This window comes from Neofelis nebulosa, chromosome 15 (genome assembly GCF_028018385.1).
Source record: "Neofelis nebulosa isolate mNeoNeb1 chromosome 15, mNeoNeb1.pri, whole genome shotgun sequence".
Taxonomy (NCBI): Eukaryota; Metazoa; Chordata; class Mammalia; order Carnivora; family Felidae; genus Neofelis; species Neofelis nebulosa.
This window is the reverse complement of record NC_080796.1, coordinates 38360779-38382616: the sequence shown is the minus strand read 5'-3', so window position 1 is coordinate 38382616 and position 21838 is coordinate 38360779. Positions and strand designations below refer to the sequence as shown.

Genomic DNA, 21838 nt, shown 5'->3' with positions numbered 1-21838 from the left:
ATGCATAGCCCAGGTTGAAAACCACAAGTTAACTGGTATTGGTTAGCCTTCTGTTCATAGAACTGTAAGACATTTTTGTTAAAGTTAATCAGCATGTATTTAGACCTGTCTTGTGTTTTAATGCTATGTGAAGTTCTAAATGAAATATAATATTTGGGTTTTCTGCACCAATATTTGGATCCCTGCACTAGGGAACTATATAGTAGCATCCATAAAAAATAGTTGTTATTCTAACAACATTATTGTTATAATATCTTATTTATATATTAAGCTATATTATATTGACTACTAATAATAGCAAACTCATATAAAGTACCTAAAATTATGTCAGTTGTTATTCTAAGCATTTGATGTATATTAGCTCATTTAATCCTAGGAAGAAGATACTGTTTTAAAGTGAGGAAATTAAGGTACGAAAAGGTCAAGTTAATTGCCTAAAGTCAAAAAGCTAGCAGCAAGGCTGAGAATCAAGCCCTGGTAAACTAGCTGTTCTGGGATCAGAATTCTTAACCTCTGCTTCTCCAAATATGCTAAAGGAGAATTTTATATATTAAAAAATACATAATATACTTAAAAAAGGATCAAACAGGAGTGACTATATGGATTTCACATAAAACCGAGTCCTGCTGAATGTGAAATGGCAGATGTCTCAGCAATGAGGCCTTGAAATACCTAGTATATAATCATTGAAGCTGTGCTTATCTAAGTAATTCTGTTGGCTTGATTACATATGGAAGTTGAATGAAAATGGAATATTTAGACACCTTCTATATGGCCTGCAGGAAGAGCTGAAGAAAATTTAGGGATACTGAAGCACACTTAAATGTGTTGTTATTATGTATAGCTGGCAAAACCATACATAAACTGTCCTTTGTACAGCGATCAGAAAGGGGAAGGTAAAGACTTGGGCCAGCTCTTACTACAAGGTGGGGTCTGAAACAGCTAAGTCTCTTCAAATAAAGATTGCAACAGAAAATGAAGAAGTTATCCAATATTTTACATGTATTAGGCTCTATAGACTACATACCAATTGGTCTTTTTTGTACACAAAAATACTTGTGTAATGTCATTGCATTTAGTACATATGTGCTGTATAATCATAGCTATAAATCATAGTAGGTAAAATTTTAAACCAAGTAAGCTTCTAATCCTGTTCCTAGAAGTAAAAGTCTTTTTTTTTTTTTTTTGTAATGACTTCATGGAAAATGAATTCAGCTATTTTTTTTTTACTTTGTTAAAAAATGTAGACCTGAGAAAATGAAGTAAAGAATAATTAATTATATAATATTGTTTCATTGCAGTGGATGAATATATTGCAATTGCAAAAGAGAAACATGGCTACAACGTGGAACAGGTGTGTAGAGAAATGTTCTGATATTAAAGCTTGCCTCAATACTTGCTGAATCCAAAGAATATCTCCTGGTTGTTTCTGTCCTAAGAAAGTGTAGTTGAACCAATTTTGTAGATACCACAAAAGTCCTAGCAAAGTCTGACCTTTCAGAATGAAGGATTTTGCTTTTATAAACACTATTTGTCTCAAGGACTTGAACATTTTTCTTTCATTGTTTCTGTTTGTTACTCTACTGTGAGTTCTAAAAGTATCTGAAAGCCTTTAGGATGACTCTGACAAATGTTTACCAAAAAATGGAATTGTTTGTTTGTTTATTTATTTATTTATTTATTGAGTACAGGTAATTTTCTGTGATCTTTTAATCTAAAAGACCTACAAGGTAAACTTTTTACTGAAAGAAATGTTTAAGACTTTTAAATTTTGAATAAAATAATTCATAAAGAACATTTTTAAAAATCAGATAGCTTTAAAAGGACAGGGCTCCTGGGTACCTCAGTCGATTGAGCGTCTTGGTTTTGGCTCAGGTCATGGTCTCACGATCTCACGAGATCTCACGATCTCATGGTCCACACTGACATTTCGAGGCCTGCTTGGGATTATCTCTCCCTCTCTCTCTGCCCCTTTCCTGCTCTCTCTTGTCTGTCTGTCTCCCAAAATAAAGAAATAAACTTTAAAGAAAATTTAAAAAAATAAAAGATCTATATAGCAGATGGTTCATTATCTCTAATAATGAGGGAATGAAGAATATGAAAAATTAAAAATGAAATAAGAGATTTTTAAATCTCTTCAGCTAATTATTGGAATGACCTTTATCAGAATTAATAGTAAAACAAATAAATTATTGATAACCTGTATTATTTGAGAACTAACTTTATAGTCTAACATGGTTAAATACTAAGAAATCATTTCTGTGAAATTGAGATGTTTATCTAAATGTAGTTACCTTTTTTATGAATTTTGAAGCCTTTGATTATATATTTTGGTTTTAATTCTTGACTTTTTGTTTAATATTTGAGGCATTAATCCTTGAAAATGCGACAGCACATATGTTAATTTTCTTATTCATTTTAAAGGAGTATTACCAAAGTACAAAAATTAATTTTAAAACTCATTATTTAAAAAGTTGCTATATCTCTTCTTAAAAAATGAAATGTGTTAGTACCTTATAGTAAAGGTAAAGGTCTGTGACTTACTTTAATCATAGAAGGGAAAGTTGTGCAATAGTTAGAAATTACCCATTTCATGCTTTCTTATGATTTGGTAAACAAGTCATTGGAGTTATTAATATGCCTCATAAAAATTTTTTGTGTATATTATGATAATGAAGAACTTTAAGAAATATATATGGTAAATAATAAGGTTGCAATTGAGGTACTCCTTGGAACTATTGAGCCGGTGATATACTTTTAAAAGGTTAATACTTAAAACATGACTATGTTTTGACTGAGCACTTCTAGTTTTGTGTTATGATTGATAGTTTCATTCCCGTATTTACTAGATATTTTTCCTTATAGCATGTTTTTCTCTACACATTGACAAATGAGTAAATGTGGGTCAGAGTCTTGATATGAGCCTACAAACCTGCTTTAGTAATTATAGTCACTCTCCTCAGCTCACTGTTTTTCCTAGATTATGCAGCAAATGTGGTATGTAAGAACATTCACTGTTCTGAGGCCCTGTTTTAAAAGAAATAAATAAATGAGGTCTGCTACCTGGGCATCCTTGATTAAAAGCCCCAAACTGTGAGTGTATTTTCAGTTGAAGTCTTAGGCTTAAGATTTTAACCTAATTTGTGTTTAACTCTCTTAAGTGTGATGGAACATAAGTCCATTAAAACCAAAGGGGAATGATTTCTCTTCAAAGGCACTTGGCATGTTGTTCTGGCATAAACATAACATTGAGAAGTCCCTTGCTGATCTCCCTAATTTCACTCCCTTTCCGGATGAGTGGACAGTGGAAGATAAAGTCCTGTTTGAACAAGCCTTTAGTTTTCATGGGAAAAGCTTTCACAGGATTCAGCAAATGGTATGGTAATTTTGGTTTTACTGTGTTTCATACCTGAAAGATATCTTATGCTATGATTAAACACTTTGTGATTATTAAATACAAAAAAGTTTTCAGTCTAATTTCCATTTTTAAAAATATTTGACATTTAAAATACCTATATACTTGCTTATGGTCCTATTTTCTACAGCCATTCTAAAGCATGACAGTTAATGTGCTATTTCATTATAAGTCATGTTTTGTTTTGGCTTAAATATATGTGTAATAGAGTTATTAAATGTGCTTGTTCTAGGGAAAAAAATCATAATTTCAATTTTATTTTTAAATGTTTCATTTTTTAACATTAGGATTTAATTTTCTAATTTATATTCCTTTGGATATGAAAATCAATTTTTAAAGTTCTGTATTTCAATATTGCACAGGTGCTGTTGCTTTTTTTTAAGGAGAAAACGCTTTATTTCTATATTTTAAATTTTTAGTATGGTGTCAAAATAATATAAACCTGAGAAGTTGCTGCATTAATGGATGAATGGATGAAAAATTATATAATGTTTACAAATATATATAAGTGTGTTCCATTAACTGAAGAGAGCCTTTTTGATTGGGAGTGCGTATCCTTGTTTGCTAGGATGACAAATCAGTGCATGATCGTTAGTCATTTTAATACCCAAAGACTTTATTTGGCAGCTAAAGTCTGTTTGTATGATTTATCATCTTAAAACCTGGATTTAAAACAAAATGATTAAAAGAATTCATTGTTAAGAATTGAATAGCTTTTCTTGAAAACATTAATGATAAGTGACAGAAGCCAGATATAAAAGGTCACATATTGTATGATTCCATTTATATGAAAGGTCCAAAATAGGAAAATCCATAGAGACGGGAAGTAGATTACTAGTTGCCAGAGACTGGGATAAGAGAAGACCAAGGAGTAACTGATAATGGGTATGGGGTTTCTTTTTGAAGTTATGGAAATGTCTGGAATTGAAGAGTGATGGTTACATAACTTAGCAAATATACTAGAAACCACTGAATTGTAAACTTTAAATGGGTGAATTTCCTGGTATATTAATTATGTATCAATTTAAAAATTCCAATTTATAGAGGAGGGAAAAAGTAACTCTTTAAGGGAAATATGTATGAAATGCTAACATCAGACTGGGGGACATCTAGGTGCATTGTTACCATGTTAGTTTGTGACATTCTTCTCTCCCCTCCCCCCTCAGAACAAATAGGAATAGTCATTCAGAAATGTCAGTGACACAGGTGTGACGGTTTCCTGTGACTGTAACAGCACTTTTTAGTTCTATAATTCATAAAGGTACCCATGAAAATATTTTTCATCTATCACTTTAAGTATCAAAGAATAATATCAGAAATATTATTCATTCTGTTAATCAGTTTATGAATTAAACTTGCTGATATTGACATGATTTTTTTTTCAAGCTTCCAGATAAGACAATTGCTAGCCTTGTAAAATATTACTATTCCTGGAAAAAAACCCGATCTAGGACAAGCTTGATGGATCGCCAGGCTCGTAAACTAGCCAATAGACATAATCAGGGTGACAGGTAGGTTGGATGCTTTTATATAGTTATATTGCTAGGGACATTGGATTGGATTGCTTACATTTCCCAAGGCAGAAAAATTATCACGACACATTGTAAATACTTTTTAACCTTACATTCATGTTTCTGCTCTGACAGGAAGAGTTGAGTGATCAGAAGTCTTAAGAGCAAGAACTTTCTGCAACTCTTTCACTGTTAGTCATAGCCAGCAAACTTGCAGCTGAGTTATATTGGAGCTGTGTTTAACTGTACTCATGATGGCTTTCTTTTAGTATTGCTGTATTCAATACATATTTTAGAATACATTAAGAAGTGTATTCTCTAGAACATGGCTTGCCTGAGTACAGTAACCTGAGTAATTGAAATCCACATTATTTCACCACTTTCTGGTGATATAAAATCATTTTGCTTCCTGGTGTTTGTCTTTATCCTCCAACTGGAGAACTGAAATCATGAGTATTATATCAAATTAATATATGTGTTCTCTTTCCCAATGATACTCTTTCTAAATATTTTTCCTATTGGGTCTCTGCTTTTTAGGTAGAAATGTTTGCTAAAATGATTATATGTGCCCAAAAGGATCAATGTTTCCAAATACTACAGAAATTTAAATTATAGAAGCTCATCTTCCCAAAGACAGCTCATGTTTTGTTGGGGAATATTTAGTGAGATTATTGGCAAGGTGTATTGCAATTTGATAAGAGCCCTGGAATAGAATAAAAATGGAATTAAGTTTACTGATCTTTGTTTCTTCTCAGCGATGATGATGTGGAAGAAACACACCCAATGGATGGAAATGATAGTGATTATGATCCAAAAAAAGAAGCCAAGAAAGAGGTAATGATGATCATTAGAGTGCTTATAGTTGTTCTACAAATCCATGCAAAAAAGAATGAATCGTATTTCATGTTAAGGAAAACATTTTTATATAATGGCATAGGAAGTAGTAAGTTTCAGTGTTACAGGTTTTTGAAAAAAAAAAAGTAATATCTAGAACTCCTAGTTAGCCAATAGTTTAAATAATTGTTGGCAGGGGGGGACACCTTGTGCCTCAGTCAGTTAAGCATGCCACTCTTGGTTTTGGCTCAGGTCATGATCTTGTGGTGGTGAAATCGAGCCCTGCGTCAGGCTCTGTGCTGGCAGCAAGGAGCCTGCTTGGGATTCTCTCTCTCCTGCTCTCTGCCCCTCCTCTGTGCACACTCTCTTACAATAAGTAAATTAAAAAAAAAAAAAAAATTGCTGCGTTATCTCATCCACTTAGAAGTGTAAAAGCCCTGCCACAATCCCTAGTCTTTAATCCAGAGAAAAGAAAACCACCCTCAGATGATATGAGTATAGTATAGCGTAAAATTATGCTTTCTGGTTTTGTTACACAGTTTTTCTTGAAAATACTTTTTTTGTTCCATGTTATAGCAAATTAGAAATTACAGATTTTTCTCAGTCTATAATGGGGTTACATCCCAATAAACTCATTGTAAGTTGAAAATACTGAAGTCAAAAATGAAATTTAATACACCTGATCTAGCGAACAGTATCCCTTAGCCTAGCCTAACTTAAACATGCTCAGAACATACATTAGCCTACAGTTGGGCAAAATTATCTAGTACAGAGCCTATTTTATAATATAGTGTTGAATATTTCATGTAATTGAATACTGTACCAAAAGGACAAAATAGAATGGCTGTCAGTGAATCAGTTGTTTACCCTCATGATTGCATGGGTGGCTGGGAGCTGCAGCTCACTGCCACTGCCCGGCATCACGAGAGAGCATCATACTGCGTATTACTAGCTCGGGAAAAGGAGCATCCGAAGTCCAGTTTTTGTTGAATGCCTGTGGCTTTCACACCATCATAAAGTTGAAAAATTGTAACTGGAACCATCATAAATTGGGGACTGTCTGTAGTAGTGGTATACTGATAGCAGTGAAAATTAAAAGCGGCCTCAAAGGAAGAGATGGAAGAATCCCCAGCTAGAAAAGCACCCATATTCCTCAAAATGATAATAATGATGACTTAAAGTTACTAAGCAAAGGCTAAATTGTTATACACACTCATTTATAAAAGCAAGGAATTATGTAATGGTACAAAATAGACCCAATATTGAAGGGTAAAAGATTGTGTTATAGACAGCTGTGGAATGGTAAAACTGAAATTGGGAGACAGAATGTGACCTCATCCTGTTTAATGACCCCTATTCCTCTTAAGGAACTCACTGCCGTGGCCTATCCTGGCCCTTGGCCATCATCTTAATTTTTTTTTTTTTTTAACGTTTATTTATTTTTGAGACAGAGACAGAGCATGAACAGGGGAGGGTCAGAGAGAGAGGGAGACACAGAATCGGAAACAGGCTCCAGGCTCTGAGCCGTCAGCACAGAGCCCGACGCGGGGCTTGAACTCACGAACCGCAAGATCATGACCTGAGCCGAAGTCGGACGCTTAACCGACTGAGCCACCCAGGCGCCCCCCTTGGCCATCATCTTAAATTCTCATCAGTGACAACTTAAGGATCCTACTCTTGCCTCAATTTGATATGTAACTAATTTTCTTACTACTGCTAAATGTTTTCAAATTACTTGATTCCTTAATTTTTTTCCAAGTCTGCCTTGTTTCCCTGAGCTATAGACCCAAGGATCAACTACTTAAATTGCTCTCTTCCTAGTATCTTTAAGTGCCCATGTCCCTATTTTGCATACCTTCCCTAACCCTGTAAACCCACACTGCTTCATCAGTTGCTGTTCTTGGTCTGAGAGGCACAGCAGGAGAACATGGCACAATCATGTAAATTGTTGCTACTTAGAAAAAATAGCTTCAGGTCTCTGTGTAGTCCTTAATGCCTGTTTTTAACCTCTCAGCCTCCAGGTTTTCCATTGGTAAAATGAAAATAAGAATTGTTCTGGGAATCAGAGAGGTAATATGTATAGAATCACTTAGAGTACCCAGGACACAATAAATCCTGAATAAAAGTTGCTGGTTTTCTGTATACATCATCTACCGCTTCTCCCCCGCCCAAAATCTCAGCAGAGAACTTCACCTACTCCACAGAGAAAATATCAAGCAGGAGCTCCCTTACATTCCAGCAAAGTTTTTGAAGTCAGGGACTGAGTTACATTGTGTATCTTGTATCTCCTAGCACGTTACACAGTACTCATTTTCCACTTCTTTGTCAGTATTTGAGGTGATCAGACTTTAAAAAAATGTTACAGATCTGTCAGTATGAAATGATATCAGGAACATTTACTGAATGAAGTCTGCCTAAATGCCTGTCTCACACAGTAACAAAGGTCCCTTCCCTTGTGCTATATAATTCCATTGCTTGTTTGATCCCGTCTATCCTTTCATGTCACATCTAGAACTTTCCCCATTAGTTATCCCTCTCTATGCCATATTTTCAGCCTTTTCTCTTTTTTTTTTAAATTTTTTTAATGTTTATTTTTGAGAGAGAGAGCGTGAGTGGAGAAGAGGCAGAGAGAGAGGGAGACACAGAATCTGAAGCAGGCTTCAGGCTCTGAGCTGTCAACACAGAGCCCAATGTGGGGCTCGAACTCACGAGCTGTGAGATCATGACCTGAGCTGAACTCTGATGCTCAACCAACTGAGCCACCCAGATGCCCCTCAGCTTTTTCATTGCAGTTCAAAAGTATATCCAGGTCTTCTGTTTAAAAGCATAACTATCTTGGGGTGCCTGGGTGACTCTGTTGGTTGGTTAAGAATCTGACTCTTGATTTCAGCTCAGGTCACAATTTTGAGGTCATGAGATCGAGCCCCACCACAACCACACCCCACATCAGACTCTGTACTGAGTGTGGAGCCTGCTTTGGATTCTCTCTCTCTCTCTCTCTCTCTCTCTCTCTCTCTCTCTCTCTCCTGCTCTTCTCCCCTGCTTGTGTGCGCTCGCGCGCTCTCACTCAAGTAAAAAATAATAGAAAAGCATAAGTATCTCTCTACTAGTCTAGAAGAAACTCTCCTCCTTAATACTACTTCACTCTTGACTTTGCTTCAGTCAGGCTTCTATCTTTTCACTTCACTGAAACTATGGACAGAGGTCATCAGTGACCTAACTGCCATATCCAGTGATTGATTGTTAATTGTATTCTACTTGTGCTTTCTTTATCATTTCAAGTAACTTCACCCCTCCATTCTTCCTGAAAATCTGTTCTTTGATTTTTGTAACATGATTCCGCGATTCTTGTCTACTTTTTAAACTGTTGTGTCTCAATTTTGGTGACTTTTTTTCTTTTTCAGTTACTATTTTAAACTATACTATTCTATACTTTCTCAATTCTGTTTGTTTTGTCATTGTTTTTAATTTTTTCTTTCAAGTATAAATTTTGTCCTTTTCTTTATGTTGTATGCCATTGCCTTATTTTCAGGTTTTCATCTCTTTGAATTACTGGAATGTTCTGTCTTCTCTCCTTGCTTCCAGACTCTTCCCACCACCCCTTCCAGTCTGTTCTTTAACCCTATTACTGAAGCAATCTTTTGAAAACCAAATTTACTGCTGGCAACCTTTTCATGGCTTTGTAGGATTAGGATAAAACACAAAGCTCTCCAGTGAGGCATTCCCTACCCCACCCCACATATTTCAAATTACTAGCAGTGTTTTTAGATAAGTTTTTTAGTTCCCTGGCTTTTGTCCTGTGGTTATGTTGGTTCTCTCTTTTTCTGGAATTCTCTTTCTTCCCAAACCTGCCTAGCTCTGCTGATAGCTCAGAGCCTGGAACCTGTTTCAGATTCTGTGTCTCCCTCTCTCTCTGCCCCTCCCCCCCACATGCTCTGTCTCTCTCAAAAAATAAACACTTAAAAAAAAATTTTTTTTAAAGCGTTCTTTTGGAACAGAGCTTCCCAGGTTTAGCAGGTTTTAATATTGCAACCATAAGGGGCATGTAGAAATTATGGAGGGTTTTCGTTATTACGATGATTGTAGAGCACTGCCGGTATGTGGTGGGAAAGGCATGCCCACCAGCTCTCCTGCAATGCACAGCACAGATTTTTCCCACCAAAATGCCACCAGTGACTTGACGGAGTAAGTAATACCCTAGCAGTATTTGGAATGGAATTATTCTAGGGTATAACCATGTTCAACTTTACTGGGTAATGGCAAACCATTTTCCACATTTGATGTACAGTCAACCCTTGAACAGCATGGGTTTTGAACTCTGTGGGTCCACTTACATGCAGATGTTTTCAATAAATCCAGTACTGTAAGGTTTATTTTCTTCATAACATTTTCTTTTTTCTAGCCAAGTTTATTTTAAGAATGCAGTGTATAATATATACAACATACAAAACATGTGTTAATTGTATTGTCAATAAGGCTCTGGTCAACAGTAGGGTATTAGTAGTAGTTAAGTTTTGGGGGAGTTAAAGGTTACATACAGATTTTCGACTACAAGGAAGGTCAGTGCACCCATCCCCTACATTGTTCAAGTTCAGTTGTATTTCTTTTGGGCCATAGGGTACTTATTAGCCACTTGCCAATATGTGACATAATCACTTATAAAATGTTACAGATATGGTAATATGAAATGGTGTTGTCTTCTCAATTTCATCAGATTACTAATGGCGCTGAATATTTTTCTGTCTATTGTGTCTTTTTTAGAAAAATGCTATTTGTGTTTGTTTTTTATCTTCTTTTCTGTTGGGTTTTTACATCTTTTAAGACAGAATATAAAAGTTTTCTTTCATATTGAATTCTTTATGTATTTTGGATACTAATCCTTTAGTTAAGCATGTTGCAATATCTTTTAGCAGTTTGTGGTTTATCTTTTAACTCTCTTTACATGTTTTGGTGAACACCTATTTTGTCAGAAGCGTGTAAATATTCGAATTTCAATGTTCATTTATATTCTTCAAATTTTAAAGTTTTGCTTTTTACACTTAAGTCCTTGATCTGTTAGTAATTTAGTTTTGTTCATGTTGTGAGGTAGAAATCCATTGTTATTTTTGTTTTCTAATATAGAAGTGAGTTTATCTCTTTTAATTGGTCTGCAGTGTCAGCTTTATCATATATGAGGTTTTGTATATACATGGCTGTCTAGTCTGCTCCTCTTGTCACTTAAATATCCCCTGTCCCACAATGTCTTAATTACTATATCTTTATAATAAGTCTTGTTAGCTGATAGGTTAAGTCCCACTGCTTGGTGTTCAGATCCTCTGTGTTCCTCTCTCTCTTTTTGCCTCTCCCCTGCTTTTGTGCAGGATCTCAATCTCTCTCAAAACTAAATAAAACAAAAAGAGTAAGTTCTTTGACTTTTGCTCTTGAGGCTTAACAATTCCTAGAAAAGCCATATTAGATATTCCTTTGAATCTACATATAGAAGTGGAGATATACAAATAGGGAGAGATGAAACTTTTGTGTAATTTATTTGTAGATAAGTTTACATTTCCTACAAAGGTATTTATGTTATCTGAAAATGATAGCAGTTTTATTTCTTTTCAATTCTTACCTACCTTTTAATTTCTTCCCTTATTGAACTGGCTAGGTTCACCATTATTATGTTGAAAAGAACATTATGATAACAAATGTTTTTACCTTATTCCTAATTGTAGAGGGCATGGTTTTTATGTTTCAGCATCGACTAGAGTATAATTGAAGGTTTTCGACTTGCTCACATGACTGGTAGTTGATATGCTAGCTGTCAGCTGGCATTCCTCTCTAGCCTGATGGCCCGTGAGTGATCTGAGTGATCTGGCTTTTTACCATGGGCTTGTTTTCTCCAAAGCATTCATCCCAAAAGCACTAAGTGGAAACTACCCAGCCATTTCTGGCCTAGCCTTGGAAGTTATTCAGCATCACTTCTGTGGGTTATAAGTGAGTTACTGAAGTTGATCCAGAATCGAGGGGAGAGGATATAGATCCCCACTTCTCAGTGACTGGAATGTTGAGAATTTTGATGACATGTTTTGAAACCTCCAGGTTTAGAATATGGAATTTTCAGAAATGTTTTTCCTTATGTGCTTGAGAAGAATATATACCCTTTTGGTTACAGGATTCTGTCTGTGTCTATTAATTGTAGCTTGTCCGTTCTGTGCTTGAAGTCTATGTTCTCTTACTGCTTGCTTCCTTGCTAGCATGGTTTTTGTTATCTGCTTACTGATCAATTAATTGAGAAGTGATGTTTTTGTGATATTTTATGTTTTGAAGCTATTAGGTGCATAGAAGTCTAGAATTATTTTATCTTGCTGTTGAATTGAGCCTTTTATCAATATGTAATGACCCTTTCATCTCTTGTAATGTGTTCTGCTTTAAAGATTATTTTGCCTGGTATCTTTCATTTATTAAGTATTTACCTGGTATATCTCTATTATTTTCTTTCAGCATTTCAACAGTGTCCTCTGTGAATCACTGATCTATGTGTATTTTTGTTCTTTCTTGTTCTTACCTTTTGTCTTGTTTTTTCTAGTTTTGTTTCTCTTCCTTCATGGCTTGTTTTTTTTTGTTTGTTTGTTTTTTTGGGATTAAGACTGCAATTTCTGTTCCATTTTTTTTAGTCTCTGCTAGTTTGGGATGTTTCTATATTTCTATTCTTATTGTGTACCCTGGAAAATTTTCCTGCATGTTTAACTTGGTGGAGGCTTTTTTGGTTTTTGTTTTTTGAAATAGGCTACACACTCAGTGTGAAGCCCAATGCAGGGCTTGAACTCAAGACCCTGAGATCAAGACCTGGGCTGAGACCAAGAGTCAGACGCTTAACTGACTGAGCCACCCAGACACTCTCCTGCATATTTAACTTAAAATCTAAATTAATGACTTTTTGATTAATACAAGGCCCTTAGAATGCTTTGACTTTATTCACTACCCTCCTCATTTATATGCTATTTTTGTCTAATTTAAGTTACATCTTGTTTTTTAAAATCTCATATAGTTGTTCTTTATTTACATTTATACACGTGTTTAAAATTTACTCATTATTCTTTCTTGAATTTTAGACATTTCTTCAAAAATCATTTCCCCTTGTCCTGAAGTGTATGTATCTTCTACAAGTTAAATTTGTGAGATCTGTTACTTATAAACACAGTTAGTTTTGGTATGTCTACAATGTCTATATCTCTCTTGTTCTTGAAACCCTGGTTTTGCTGGGATTAGACTCCTAGGTTGACAGTTAATTATTTGAATATAATATTCTACTGCTTCTCATTTCTATTATTCCTGCAGAGAAGTCTGCTGTCAGGCTAATTATCATTCCTTTGGAGGTAATTTGTCTTTTTCTCTGTCTTTATGGTCTCTTCTTTGTCTTTTTTTTTTTTTTTTTAAGTTTATTTTGAGAGAGAGAGAGAGAACACGGGCACGTGTGTGGTATGGGAGAAGGCAGAGAGAGAAATCCCAAGCAGGCTCCACACCACCAGTACGGAGCCTGATGTGGGGCTCAAACTCACACTGTGAGATCATGACCTGAGCTGAAGTCGGATGCTTAACTGACTGAGCCACACAGGCACACGTCTACTTTGTCTTTAACGGTGTTTCACTTTTTTTTTTTTAATGTTTATTTTTGAGAGAGAGACAGAGTGTGAGCAGGGAGGGTCAGACAGAGAGAGGGAGACATAGATCCAAAGCAGGCTCCAGGCTTTGAGCTGTCAGCACAGAGCTTGACGCAGAGCTCGAACTTGTCAACCGGGTGATCATGACCTGAGTCAAAGTCGGACACTTAACCAACTGAGCCACCCAGGCACCCCAGTGGTGTTTCACTTTAATGTACCTGTGTGGAGCTGGGGTTTTTTGTTGTTGGTGTTTTTGTTGTTTTTTGTTTTGTTTGTGTTTGTTTTTGTTTTTGTTTGTAAACTTGTTTTGGATTCATTGTATTTCCTGAATCCTATGTCTTAAGTTCTGTAAAATTCTCACTGGTTGCCTCTTTGAATATTATGTCTTCCTCATTCTCCCTATTCTTTCCTTTGGGAATCATTTTAATGGACTTTAACATGTCTCTTAACCATCTCATTTTCTATCTTTTTGTCTTTCCATATTTCTGTACTGCATTATGGTCATTTTTACATGTGTGCAATTGCTGCTGTTCTTCTGAGCTCTGTCTGATTTTCTGAGTTTCTAATCACGGAATTTCTAATCTTCTTTATACTTTTTTTTTTTTTTCTAGATGTTCTATTCAGTTCTTTTGCATATCTGCTTAGTCAGTTCTGATAGACTCATAAAAGAATGTTCCATATTTTCAATTCTGTCATTTATTTCTTTACGCACATGTAACACATTGTATTTTCTTTATCCAGTAATTCTAATATCTTCAATCTTTGCAGATCTAATTCTTTTGTTCCGCTGTCTGTCACTCATGGGACTTGTTTGCAGTTTGTGGTTGAGAGCTCATTTTCCTTGGAACATACTTGTGGAAAACTTTTGAGACGTGGGTTTAAAATTCATTCTTCTAAGGGGTACCTGGTTGGCTCAGTTGGTTAAGCATCCGACTCTTGGTTTCAGCTCAGGTCATGATCTCACGGATTTGTGAGTTTAAGCTCCACAGCACGGAGCCCACTTGGGATTCTCTTTCTCTCTCTCTCTGCCCTTCCCCCACATGCACATGGATGCTCTCTCTCTCAAAATAAATAAACTTTAAGAAAAAATAAATAAAATGCATTCTTCTAGAGACACTTTGCATTTGTTTTTGCTAAATGTCTGAAGGCCCTACCAACCTGAGGCCCTTTCTTTCTTTCTCTCTCTCTCTTTCTAATTTATTTATTTTTAAGAGAGAGAGAGTGTAAGGGAGGGGCAGAGAGAGAGGGAGACAGAGGATCCAAAGCAGGGTCTGCATCAAGAGCACATAGCCGGATCAGGGCTCAAACTCACAGTGACATCATTACCTGAGCTGAAGTCTGACCCTTAACCAACTGAGCCGCGTAGATGTCCCCCAGTGTGAGACACCTGTTGTCCATTGAAGCATGGGTGTTAGGCAAGTGCCAGCTCCTGTATACTCACTTATCCCCTTGGATTCCTTTTCTAAAGAATTGGAGTATTAAATCTGTTCAGTTGAAATTAGGTGCCATTCAACCTAATGGGCAGTTTCAAATGGATTCCTGTCTCAGAAGCACAGAATAACATTGTATTTTTATGTCACACTTTAAGAATATTGAAAGTAACAATGAAATCCTACTTAACATTTCATGGTCATTATTATTAGGACTGTCTTAACCTCTTCCAAAATACAAATTCACATCATGTTTTATTCACAGATAAATAGATTTAGAGTTTAGAAATGTCAAGTTTAAGATAATTCCGTGTTGGGGCACCTGGGTGGCTTAGTCAGTTAAGTGTCTGACTTTGGCTCAGGTCATTATCTCACGGTTCTGAGTTCGAGTCCTGCGTTGGGCTCTGTGCTGACACCTCAGAGCCTGGAGCCTGCTTCGGATTCTGTGTCCCCCTCTCTCTCTCTGCCCCTCCCCCACTTATGCTCACTCGCTCGCTCTCTCAAAAATAAACAAACATTTAAAAAAATAAGAGGGGTGCCTGGGTGGCTCTGTCGGTTAAGCATCCAACTTCGGCTCAGGTCATGATCTCACGGTTCATGGGTTCGAGCCCCGTGTCGAGCTCTGTGCTGACAGCTCAGAGCCTGGAGCCTGCTTTGGATTCTGTGTCTCCCTCTCTCTCTGCTTCTCCCCCACTCATGCTCTGTCTCTCTCTCTCTCTCTCTCTCTCTCAAAAATAAAATAAACATTAAAACAATTTTTTTAAATAAAAAAATAAAAAGATAATTCTGTGTCCTTTTTAATCTTTAGGGGCCTACTTCTCTTTCAACAACTTTAAAGTGAGAATGAAATGTTATTGGCCACTTGTCATAATTCCTAATTTGCTTCTTTTTAATTTCTTAAAATACTTTTGCACTTAATAAGTTATAGCTTTTTTGGCCCTTTATTGCTGAGGGAAATGGTATTCTATTTTGAAGCAAACAAGAATAGTTTAGAGTCCAACTTATTTTTTCATTTGTTCATAGTCCTCTATAGGCCTCTGGGCTGGAAACCAAACATTTTATTGAGTAGATTGGGTCAGGGATGCATTATGTTGTATACTTTTTTTCCCCCCGTTGGTAAGTGCTGCGTGAGTACTCATATGTGATGTAATGGGTTAGAAGTCTTTTTTAGGTGTACTTAGTGCAGCAGATACTTCTAGTAATAGACTGTTTCAGGTTATTTGTGTGTGAAAACAAAATAACCTGTTACTCTACCTTTATCCTTCTAGGGCAATACTGAACAGCCTGTCCAAACCAGCAAGATTGGACTTGGAAGGAGAGAGTATCAGAGTTTACAACACCGCCATCACTCTCAGCGCTCCAAGTGCCGTCCACCTAAGGGCATGTATTTAACCCAGGAGGATGTGGTAGCAGTTTCCTGTAGTCCCAATGCAGCCAACACCATCCTGCGGCAACTGGACATGGAGCTGATCTCTTTAAAACGTCAGGTATTTCATAAAAATCATTTTTAATGATCCTATCCATTTTGTTTATCCCCTTTTGAAACCTCAATGAACTTCACCTCTTTGCACGTTTTCTCAGCTACCTGTTTACATAAGTTTCAGTCTTTAAAATTTACTTTGTTTCCAAATTCAAAGATGCTTCTGTCTATTCTAAATTTGAATCCCAGCATCACTACCTGTTAGCTCTGTGATACTGGGAAATAATAGACTCTCTGAGCTTCAATTTTATATCTATGAAATTGGGGGTAATAATCCTACTTCTCTTGCAAGTTTTTGGGAATTGTTTGAGATTTTACATGTAGGTTGTTGAGCAGCGTCTGGAACATTTTGAATGCTCAGTGAGTACTGGCTGCTCTCACCTCCTCATCATTATTACCAGTGGTAGCAGCCGAGGTATTATAAATGTATTCTCATCATAATTAGGTTAATCATGGTTAAGAGTAAGGATATAGGGTCAGTGAACCTAAATTTTAACCCCACCTACATCGTCTACTTCCTGTGTAACCTTAGGTGAGCTGTTTAACTCTTAACTCAGTTTCTTCATCTTGAAATGTGGATAACAACATGATGCTTGGGAAGAATTAAATAAGAAAATACATGAGAATGCTTACAACAGTGCCTCACACATAGTATGTACTCAGTTAATGGTTGTCATTAGGTCTCTGGCCTTTCTCGGTCACCTTTTCCTCTTTTTATTTGTCTCCGTTGTTTTCCGTGTCTCTTAGATCTAGGTACTCTTCCAAGTCTGTACTTTCTTGGTCTGTATCAACCATACACTACATGCCAGTGACAGCTGAATCTACTTCTCAGGCTATGACTTTTCTCCCAAGCTCTATATTGCTGTATTTCTAGCTACCTGCTAGGCATCTAATCTATCCCCTAAAGATTTATTTTCTGTTTTCTGTCTTACTGAAGCATGAGAATCATCTTTGATTTATCCCTTGCCATTATCACATCCCCCAGTACACACAAACCCAAGTGGTAACCAAGTTGTGTAAGTTTTATCTGAGAAATTTTCTTTAAATCAGTCCCCTCATTTTTAATCCCATCACTACTACCTTTGTTCAGGCCCTTACCACCTCTTATCCAACCCTAACTGTCTTGTTGATTGTCCTTACTATCCACTTCTCTGCAGCTCCATGTTATACATTGCTGTCAGTGTTATCTTCTTAAAATACTCGTATGATCAGAATCATTCATCTTAAAGCTCTTCGTTAATTTCTACTTGCTTTCACGTTACAGCACAGGCAGACAGGAATTTATGTTAAGAAATGTAAAATTAATCATGAGTTAGGAAACCACTGAAGGATTTTAAAGAGAAGTGTGACATGATCTTACTTACATTTTTCAACTGTATCTCTTCGCATCTTTTAAGTAGTTGCCCTAGAGATTACAGTATGCATCTTCAACCTACCATAATCGTCCTAGCTTAAGTATTACAATATGCTTCCTTGGAGTTAATATTATACCACTGTATATACAATGTAAGAATCTTGCAGCAGTATAGTGTGGGAGCAAGATCATTTTTCTGTGTCCCAAACATTCAGATTTCTCTATCTTTTGACCCTTGTTTTTTCCCCAAACTGCTCTTACATTCCTCTTCTCTTCTCCAACCGACTTCTTGAATAAATATCTACCATATTAGCTTCCTCTGCTTTCTTATCATCACATATTCTCTGACCCATCCCAATCTAATTTCTGCCCCATACACTATCCTAATTCTACCACTGCAAAAGCAATCTCAAGTTTATTTGTTAACAAGTTGCCAGATCTCATGCCCTCTTCTTGGTTCTTATTTCTATTGAATCTATTACTGCTCAATAATATTTGACACTGACAACCACTTCTTCCTTCTTAGACTTCCTTTCCTTTGACTGCTCTGACGCTGGACTCCAATATAGGTAGCATGTTTTTGACTGAATGCTTAGCCTTTAGTTGAACAGTGAATGTATGTAAGACTCCCATCTCCCAAACTACAACACCCCTTCTCCTTAGAGAACTTCTAAAACACTTTGTCTATAATATTTTTAAAAATGGCTTGAGTGGTCTTAAAGCTGGGGTAGGAGTGGCTGCATCTTTCCAGAAGATGTGGTGGTTCTTGCCTGGGCTGCTTCCTGGCGCTTCTCTTGACTTTGCTTCACGCCCTGGGCACCCCGAGGTTCTTTTGCAACTGCTCTCACCATTGGCAGCCATGATCTCCTTACCGGACACCCAGAGAATTGGAGTGGGATTAACAGGATATGGAGTATTTTTCCTGTTCTTTGGAATGATTCTCTTATTTGACAAAGCACTACTGGCTATTGGAAATGTTTTATTTGTGACTAGCTTGGCTTTTGCAATTGGTTTACAAAGAACATTCAGAGTCTTCTTCCAAAAACATAACATGAAAGCTACAAGATTTTTCCTGGGTGGTATATTTGTTGTCCTTGTTGGTTGGCCCTTCGGTAGGCATGATCTTTGAAATTTATTGATTTTTTTCTTGTTTTCAGGGGCTTCTTTCCTATGGTCACTGGCTTTATTAGAAGAGTGCCAGTCCTTGGGTTCCTCTTGAATTTACATGGAATTAGATCATTTGTTGATAAAGTTGGAGAAAGCAACAATATGGTAGAAAGACAAGTGAATTGGGGATTCATTTAAAATATTGTATTATTTATAAAGTCCTTTGAAGAATATTCAGCACAAAATTAAATTACATGAAATAGCTTGTAATGTTTTTTACAGAAGTTTAAAACTTAGATCCCACCAAGTACCAATAGCAGTTAAAAAGCAATGAAAGCAGTCTTCTAATCAAGTGATCTAAGAAGTCAGCAAGGAAACTGAAGGAGTGAAATCTTTGTTACAATACATATTGAAACTCTTGAGGATGATTTTTATTGTTTTTCTGCAGTGTGGGAAATACAGCCATCATTGGAGAACTGTGGTTCTGTTTCTTTTCTTTTTCTTTTGAAGATGCAGGAGCACCCATAGGCATTTGCTTTTTGGAAATATCCACTGGAATGGCAAAAGTATTTCCAGTTGCATTGTGTCTCTGAAAGTGATAACATGAGTTAGATTGGATTATGTCATTTTAATGTATTAAAGCCAAGGAAAACCCAGTTTTGATGTATGAAAGTCGTTCGACTTTTTTTTTGGTAACATGGTTAAAATTTTTAAAAAGTGCTCAAAATTTTTTGTTTTTTTTATTTTTTGTTTTATTTTTTTAAGTTTATTTTTATTTAGTTTGAGAGAGAGAGAGAGAGAGGGAGAGAGAGAATCCCAAGCAGGCTCTGCACGGCCAGCACAGAGCCTGATGTGGACTTGAACCACGAACCATGAGTTCATGACCTGAGCCGAGATCAAGAGTCAGATGCTTAACTGACTGAGCTACCCAGGTGCCCAAGTGCTCAAAATTTTTTTAAATAATGAAGGGATAAAATGTACTCAGTCACCTGTATTTATACTTTATCCTTGACACTACTACTTCACTTATAGCTTATATTTATTGATTTTTATGAAGGACCTTCTTTAAAGCTTTAAACTCCTTTCTTGGTTAGTCCTTTGATGTGTGACGTAGTAAAGGTTTGCACTCTTGGGTTTATAAATTCTACTACTTTTATATCCCAGACCCATCTCCTAGTGTCTAAACGGACTTCTCCCTTACCCACTCCAGTTACCTGTTCGTTTTGCATTCCCTGTCTCAGCACCACGCACACTCACTTATTCAGGCCAGTGACTGGAGTTACCCTTGATTCCTGAGTCTCCCCTGTCAGCTTTTCCCAAGCACATCTTAATTTTGTTTCCAAGTTATTTATTTTATCCGTCTGTGTGCCACCACCATCGCCCCTTCTTTCCTGCTGTGGTAATTGAAGTCCTCAGTATTTCTTCTCTGGCTTGTTAGATTAATTTTCGTCTTCACTCTATCCCCTTCTCCAAATTACAACTGGAATTATTGCTCTAAAAAGACAGGGGCGCCTGGGTGGCGCAGTCGGTTAGGCGTCCGACTTCAGCCAGGTCACGATCTCGCGGTCCGTGAGTTCGAGCCCCGCGTCAGGCTCTGGGCTGATGGCTCGGAGCCTGGAGCCTGTTTCTGATTCTGTGTCTCCCTCTCTCTCTGCCCCTCCCCCGTTCATGCTCTGTCTCTCTCTGTCCCAAAAATAAATAAAAAATGTTGAAAACAAAAAAAAATTTAAAAAAAAATAAAAAGACAAATATGGTTACATTTACTCCCTTGCTTAAAAGTTCTTCAGAAAGTTTCCTTTAGTCTTTAGGCAAGATTCAAATTCTTTGTTCTGGCCCAGCCTAACTGCTTTCTTGTCTTTTCTACCTGCTGTTCTGCCTGGAAGGCATTTCCTGCTCCAACCTTATCTCCCTGCTTAATTCTTGTTAATCCTTTAAAACTAAATTTAGGTGTCATCTCCTTTGGAAAATTTACCCTATTTTCCCCACTACCCACACCCACTAACACATATACAAAACACTTACTCCTTTCTCTCTCTTCCTCCAAGTCTAGGTTGGGTGTTTTAGCATTTACTATACTTTTATATTTATCTCCCCACTAATCTATGAAATCTTTAAAGACTGAGACTTTTACATTTTATCTTTGTATGTCTAACATGGCTGACCACCTTTGAATGATCTCTGAGGAAAAAATTTCCACAAATCACTTTATAAATATTGTCCAAACTAAAAAAAAGAGCAAACCAAGAAAAAATGTAACCAAATGAGCAAAAAAAAAATCCTAACCCTTAATATTCTAGTAAATGTTAATAATATTTCTAGTAAAATAGTAGTTAAAAACTTGACATGGTTCAAATTCATGTTCTGCCTCCTAGAGCTGTGGCCTAGGGAAAGTTTCTTGACTTCTCTGTGCCCTACCTTCCTCATCTCTAAAATGCTTACAGTAAAAGTAGAGTCAGTTCTGCTATAAAGCTTGGTTTGAAAACATGAATCTGTTCCAACACAACTGATAACACTAGGAAACAATTTGAGTATAATGTGCATTTTGCATTTGGTTATGTTTGATTTTTGTCAGTGAAAAACTGTACCTTGCTGAGTATACATCCGCACACTTCAGATGCGTACTATCTCCCTCAGTTCACTGCATATTACGAACCACACACATCCACATGTGGTATTAAAACTTTGCATCTGATTTCAAATAACCTCCTTCTGCCACTTCCCAGTAACTCACAAGCTGCAACTGTTTTGACACTACCTTCTCTAAGCAACCTCAGGTCTTTTCCAAGGTGAAGTACCATCTATATTGTAGCATTTGTGAATTTCTTTCTTATTTAGAATGCATAAAACTATTATTTTTATGAGGTTCCTTTTTTTTGTCATCGATGAGGTTTTTCAGTGTTGTGTCCCTAACTGTTTCCCCATAAGTCCTGTGGTTTTTTTATTGTGCAGCTTTGCGTAGTGGGCTGATTTTTGAGAATGCGTATGTCAGGTTATAGCAGAACTGATTATACTTACTTCACAAAATAGTTGAGAATTAAATGATTTATTACATGTGAAGCACCAACAG

At 36.5% G+C, this 21838-nt stretch overlaps 2 protein-coding genes across 6 annotated transcripts in view; both read left to right on the top strand.

Moving 5' to 3' along the window:
* Positions 1 to 21838, top strand: part of RCOR3 (REST corepressor 3) — a 53164-nt gene that overhangs the window by 11147 nt on the left and 20179 nt on the right. For all 5 annotated transcript variants that reach the window (XM_058701981.1, XM_058701982.1, XM_058701980.1 and 2 more), the window contains exons 4-8: positions 1302 to 1354; positions 3215 to 3376; positions 4802 to 4926; positions 5682 to 5760; positions 16099 to 16317. In XM_058701981.1, coding sequence (XP_058557964.1) covers positions 1302 to 1354; positions 3215 to 3376; positions 4802 to 4926; positions 5682 to 5760; positions 16099 to 16317 — 638 coding nt within the window. The remainder of the gene's footprint in view (positions 1 to 1301; positions 1355 to 3214; positions 3377 to 4801; positions 4927 to 5681; positions 5761 to 16098; positions 16318 to 21838) is intronic.
* On the top strand, positions 16324 to 20270 carry LOC131496427 (vesicle transport protein GOT1B-like). The gene is given in 3 exon segments (XM_058701984.1): positions 16324 to 18775; positions 18777 to 18800; positions 18802 to 20270. Coding segments are annotated over 3 exon segments (549 nt in total). The 5' UTR covers positions 16324 to 18418; the 3' UTR covers positions 18970 to 20270.